At 39.5% G+C, this 6,100-nt stretch overlaps 1 protein-coding gene and 1 non-coding gene across 2 annotated transcripts; both read left to right on the top strand.

Moving 5' to 3' along the window:
* The first annotated feature begins 2,928 nt into the window (after positions 1-2,928).
* Positions 2,929-3,001, top strand: TRNAC-GCA. The gene has a single exon. It is a non-coding gene; the product is annotated as a tRNA-Cys (tRNA).
* A 1,818-nt stretch (positions 3,002-4,819) lies between these two features.
* LOC102402574 (olfactory receptor 148-like) lies at positions 4,820-5,752 on the top strand. The gene has a single exon (XM_044943963.2). The coding sequence runs from the start codon at positions 4,820-4,822 to the stop codon at positions 5,750-5,752; it is 933 nt and encodes a 310-aa protein (XP_044799898.2).
* The last annotated feature ends 348 nt before the right edge of the window (positions 5,753-6,100 follow it).

Below are 6,100 nucleotides of genomic sequence, written 5' to 3'. Positions count from 1 at the left end.
AGGACATGGCAACCCACTTCAGTATTTTTGCATGGAGAATCTCATGGACAGAGAAGCCTGGATGGCTCCAGTCCACAGGGTCGCAAAGTCGGACACAACTGAAGTGACTTAGCACACATGCAAGACAGTCCAGGATCTGCCCAAATTATCATCTCCTCACCCCCACCCCCAACACAGGAGGGAAAGCTGAAATAACTAGAGCAAGGGAGAATGGCTTCCTTCTCCTACTAATGTTTCTTAATTCCTCAGACTCTCTCTGCCCCATACTGAGAATCCAGGTCAAGTATATCATTCTACCATTTAGTTTTCTGCACGACCTTTCCTATCAAACACAGCGATGCATGCCTTGCAAGCCATTTTGAACAAATGTTGGTTTTTAATAAATTAAATTTCCTAAAGGCTGAGATGCTTCTTTGTATAATTGCTTTTTGATGTGCTTCTCATCAATTAAAGAAAATTAAAATCCTGAGTACTTGGCTTTGCTGGGTAAAATGTAAATAAAAAACTAATACTAACAGTTCTATTTTATTAAATGTAAATATTTAATGTATTCAAGACATGCACGGAATCTACATTTAACACCAATAACTTGGGTATAAGGCTTTGTTTACTCAAAATGAAGAAATTCTATAGAGATGATGGGCAGCATGTCAACTATAGTTAACCATACTGTATTGAATAGTTGAAGTTTCCTAAGACAGTGTCTTAAGTGTTCTTACCAGACACAAAAAAAAAGAGAACAAAAAGGAAAGAAAAGAAATGTGAAAAAGGAAAGAAAATGGTTACTCTGTGAGGTGATGGTAATGTTAATTATCTGATTGAAGTGATCATTGTACATCGCATACATATATGACAACATCAAGCCATACACCTAACATATGGACAATTTTTAGCTGTCAAATATATTTTAAGAAGCTGTTTAAAAAAGGATGACTGGACCCTGGGAGGGCACGGTCCAGGCTGTTCCACCCCAGGTGGCTCTTGTGGGGCAGTCCAGAAATTTAAAAAAAAAAAAAAAAAAAAAAGGATGACTGAAAGCTGCCTATATACAGGTTCAGCTTCAAGGCCAAGAATTAATGTATTAGTGACCTATTGATTCATGAAATACAATTAGAAAGCTTAGTGACTTTAGAGTAACAATTTATTAGTATAAAAAGCAAATTGAAACTTTGATGAAAAATGCAGGTAAACTACAACTTACCATTCATCCTTTGTTGCTTGTGATAATTCTGGAAGATTTTTGTACTTTCTGGAGAAAATTTTTAAAAGAAAACTTATTTATTGAACTCTGCCCTCTTGAGATATGATAACTATTTATTCTGCAAAAAGTATCATCTCTGGATGCAGAATATTTGTGTTTTCAGTTTGACTGTGATGTTGATTTAGCACACGCAAACTTGGTTCTGAAACATCTGGGTTGATATCTAAGATAGTCCATGACTTATATCTCCTCTGAAAACACTCTTATAGACCAAGGTCAATGTCATGGTGTTTACTTCCTGGTCAAAAGCATAGTTATCATTTTTTAAATTTATACAGCCTCTACAGTTTTTTTCAAGTCATTAATCACTCTCTAAAACTTTTAAAGTAATAAAGGATAAATAAGATGGCAGAATTATTAACTTGGACATTCTTTTATTATTAGTCAGATATGAACAAAAATATTAAGCTTACTTTTTATATTGAAATCCAGATATACTTGAAATAATCTAACTACCTAGATGCTCCTTAAATATTGAAACTTTGTGATCAGAAACTAGGGGCAAAAGTCCTAAAGAAGAGACCAAATCCTAGTTCCTTTCAGAGTAAACTCCATGATTTTGGAGTAAACTCCATGATAAATTAAGTTCTTGAACCCCAACTTTCCTCATCTGTAGAAGATGTCATCAGAGAATTATAAGGTTTAAATAAGACTGTCTATATACTCTTTTCCTTTCAGATAGACTTTAACTTTCTTGAACAGAGGGACTATGTTTAACCACACAGCCTCAACAACATTTCTGGCTCTCCTGGAAAACAATTAATGTCCTGCCTGATATAATTGGTATCCAGTATTTGTGAGATAAATTGATCAGTGTATGTATAAATAAGCAAGTTAATGAATGTGTTCAATGAGGAATTTGAAATCTGTCACCCCAAATATTTATTGAGTATCCCAGGCATTTATCCAAGAAACTTGAACAGATGTTGAGTACTATAAGACACATATTTCAAGTTACAGCTAAACATTCTTTTTGACCTCAGTTTGTTTCTTACCCCTGTAGTGAAAGTCGCTCAGTTGTGTCTGACTCTTTGAGACCCCATGGACTATACAGTCCATGGAATTCTCCAGGCCAGAATACTGGAGTGAGGAGCCTTTCCTTTCTCTGGGGGATCTCCCACCCCAGGGATCAAACCCAGGTCTCCAGCATTGAAGGTGGATTCTTTACCAGCTGAGCCACAAGGGAAGCCCAAGAATACTGGAGTGGGTACCCTATCCCTTCTCCAGCAGATCTTCCTGACCCAGGAATTGATCTGGGGTCTACTGCACTGCAGGTGGATTCTTTACCAACTGAGCTATCAAGGAAGCCCTTACTCCTGCAATAGGCCTTTATTTCCCCTACCCTTTGGAGGACTGCCCATCTCTAATCCACTGTACCATGTACCATGGCCACAGAGGTGGGCATGAGATTCAGCAGGTTTAAATCTGGATCTGAGGCTCTCAGAAGCAATGGGCAGCTGAGGTTGAATCACCTGCTGGCAGGGCCCTGAGGATGCACCACAAGTTCTTACTGCTGAGGAGCTGCCCTAGTTTCTAGCCTTCCATGAGTTTAGTTTTTCATCAATTGCATTAATTTTATGAGCTAACCCAGTTACTATTTCTTGAATAGATCAATCTTTTTGCCTCAAATAATAAAATAATTAATTAATTAAAGCAACACGTGAGCATCCCTGGTGGCTCAGACGGTAAAGCGTCTGCCTGCAGTGCAGGAGACCCAGGTTCGATTCCTGGGTCAGGAAGACCCCCTGGAGAAGGAAATGGCAATCCACTCCAGCACTCTTGCCTGGAAAATCCCATGGATGGAGGAACCTGATAGGCTACAGTCCATGGGGTTGCAAAGAGTCGGACACGACTGAGCGACTTCACTCACTCAGAGCAACATTAAAAAGCAGTAAATACATAAATGTACCTGTAAATACATGATATATATGCCAAATGAATTTTTAAATTATTATATTATTCCACTGAAGGATATTTTACAAAGGAAATCATAAAAGATTTCATCTTTTTTTTTAATTTAATTTTATTTTATTTTATTTTTAAACTTTACATAATTGTATTAGTTTTGCCAAATACCAAAATGAATCCGCCACAGGTATACATGTGTTCCCCATCCTGAACCCTCCTCCCTCCTCCCTCCCCATTCCATCCCTCTGGGTCGTCCCAGTGCACCAGCCCCAAGCATCCAGTATCGTGCATCTTTAATCGGTTTCCTTCACTCTCTTTCTGTCTAGTTACTAAGATATAATTATAACAAGCAGTTAATTGCTCCCTTGCTTAATAGGATCTCTGACTAGGGGGATTAATACCCAAAGGAAGACCAAAGTTACTTAAAGCTTGTCTGGGAATTATTACAGTTCTTAGAGTCAAAGAGGGAATTATTGCAAGAGAGAAAAGCACATTGAGATTTTTGGCATTCTATTTGAAAGTGATCGGAAAAGAGAATTCTGGCTATCTACCAGCAGACTGCAAGCCGATGGGAGTTTAGCAGGACAGGGCTGCTTCCTTCTCCTGCAGGAGAGAAAAGCAATTTTCAATTCAACAGCGTCAGCCAGTTATGTTCCCTCTTTGCCTTGTAAGTGCCCACATTTTGTTCTTTAAAAAAAAAAGTACTGACTCTCACCCTCTCTCACATATCATTACCACCAAAATAAAGTAAAAATAGAGCTAGAACTAGATAGGATTTTAGGCAGTAGAATTCATGGATAGATCTATGATTTGAAGACCTCAGCATTGGAAAAGTTAAAGCAAGTTGGAAAAGATATGAGAAGTGTTCAAAAGATATGAGAAGTGTTCAAAAGATAGAAATTGGAAAGGAACCTCTACTACGTCTACCCCTGGGCTGTCTATTGCCATAAAGTTGTAGTTTAGTGGCTAAGTCATATATGACTCCTTTGTCACCTGATAGACTATAACCCACTAGGTTCCTCTGTGTGTAGGATTTTCCCAGCAAAAATACTGGAGTGGATTGCCATTTCCTTCTCATGGAGATCTTCCTTACCCAAGCATCCAACCCTAATCTCTTGGTTCTCCTGCAATTGCAGGCAGATTCTACATGGCTGAACCACCAAGAAAGTATGTACTAGGCCTTCAATGTTCTTGGCAGAATTTCTACTTCTCAATTTTAATATCATCTTTATGTTTAAACAAATTTTGCTGCTGATAAGTCCCTAAGCATGTTGGACTTTTTGCCACGCCATGGACTATAGCTTGCCTGGTTCCTCTGTCCTTCACTATCTCCCAGAGTTTGCTCAAATTCATGTTCATTTGTCCATTGAGTCGGTGATGCTTTCTAACTATTTCTTCCTCTACTGCCCTCTTCTTTTTCCTTCAATCTTTCCCAGCATCAGGGTCTTTTCCAAGGAGTCACCTCTTCAGATCAGGTGGCCAAGGTTTTGGAGATTCAGCTTCAGAAACAGTCTTTCCAATATTCAGTGTTGATTTCCATTAGGATTGAGTGATGATGGATGAATGCACTGGTATTGTGTCTGTCGACAATCAGCCTCCACATTCGAGCTTTCCTGTCTTTGGTCTCCCCTAGACCTTCCTCTCAAGAATATGAGGAACCACACAGAAGTGAATGAGTTCATCCTACTGGGAATACCTCAGACACAGGGACTGGAGACTGTGCTCCTTGGCATCTTCTCATTTATTTATCTCTTCACCCTGCTGGGAAATCTGCTCATTCTTCTAGCAATTGTCTCCTCCTCGACCCTTCACACTCCCATGTACTTCTTCTTGGGAGTCCTATCTATTTTGGATATGCTGTTCCCCTCTGTCACCTGTCCCAAGATGTTATTTTATCTTTCTGGCCAGAGCCAAGCCATATCTTATAAGGGATGTGCTGTTCAGCTCTTCTTTTATCATTTCCTGGGTTCTACGGAAGGCTGCCTCTATTCTGTGATGGCTTATGATCGTTTTGTTGCCATCTGTCACCCACTGAGATATATGCTCATCATGAGACCTGGAGTCTGTGTTGGTTTGGGCATGGCAGCTTGGTTGGTAGGTTGTCTTCAGGCCACCATCCTGACATCCTTTACCTTTCAGCTACCCTACTGTGGCCCCAATCAGGTGGACCACTTCTTCTGTGACATTCCTGCTGTCTTACCCCTGGCTTGTTCTGATAGCTCCCTGGCCCAGAGAGTGGGTTCCACTAATGTTGGCTTTCTGGCTTTAATGCTTTGGTTGAGTGTTTGTGTCTCCTACACACGCATTGGGATTGCCATTTTGAGGATCTGTTCAGCAGAGGGCAGGCAGAAAGCGTTCTCTACCTGCAGTGCCCACCTCACTGCCATTCTCTGTGCCTATGGACCTGTAATCATCATCTATCTACAGCCCACACCCAACACTTTTCTCAGTGCCACGGTGCAAATATTAAATAATATTGTCTCACCCATGCTGAACTCATTAATCTATTCCTTAAGGAACAAGAAGGTGAAAAGCTCATTAAAAAGGGTATTCTATAATGTAGTATTTACTGCTCTGGACTAAATTATGAGTTTTGTGAAGTATTTTAGATTTATTGTCTTTTAACATCATTCCCCTAATTCTTCTGATTTTTTTTTTAATTTTACTGGAATATGTGCTTTATAATGTTGTGTTCGTTTCTTCTATGCAGTAAAGTGAATCAGTCATACCCACACATGTATTCCTTCTCTTTTGGATTTCTTTCCCAGTTAGGTCACCGCAGAGCATTTAGAGTTCCCTGTGCTACACAGTAGGTTCTTATTTTTTATCTATCTTATACATAGTATCAATAGTGTATATATGTCAGTCCCAATCTCCCAATTCATCCCACCACAGCCTTTCTGGCTTGGTATCCATATTTCTGTTCTCTAT

The sequence above is a fragment of the Bubalus bubalis genome, chromosome 5, assembly GCF_019923935.1.
Source record: "Bubalus bubalis isolate 160015118507 breed Murrah chromosome 5, NDDB_SH_1, whole genome shotgun sequence".
In the NCBI taxonomy this organism is placed as follows: Eukaryota; Metazoa; Chordata; class Mammalia; order Artiodactyla; family Bovidae; genus Bubalus; species Bubalus bubalis.
This window is presented reverse-complemented; position numbering and strand designations above follow the sequence as displayed.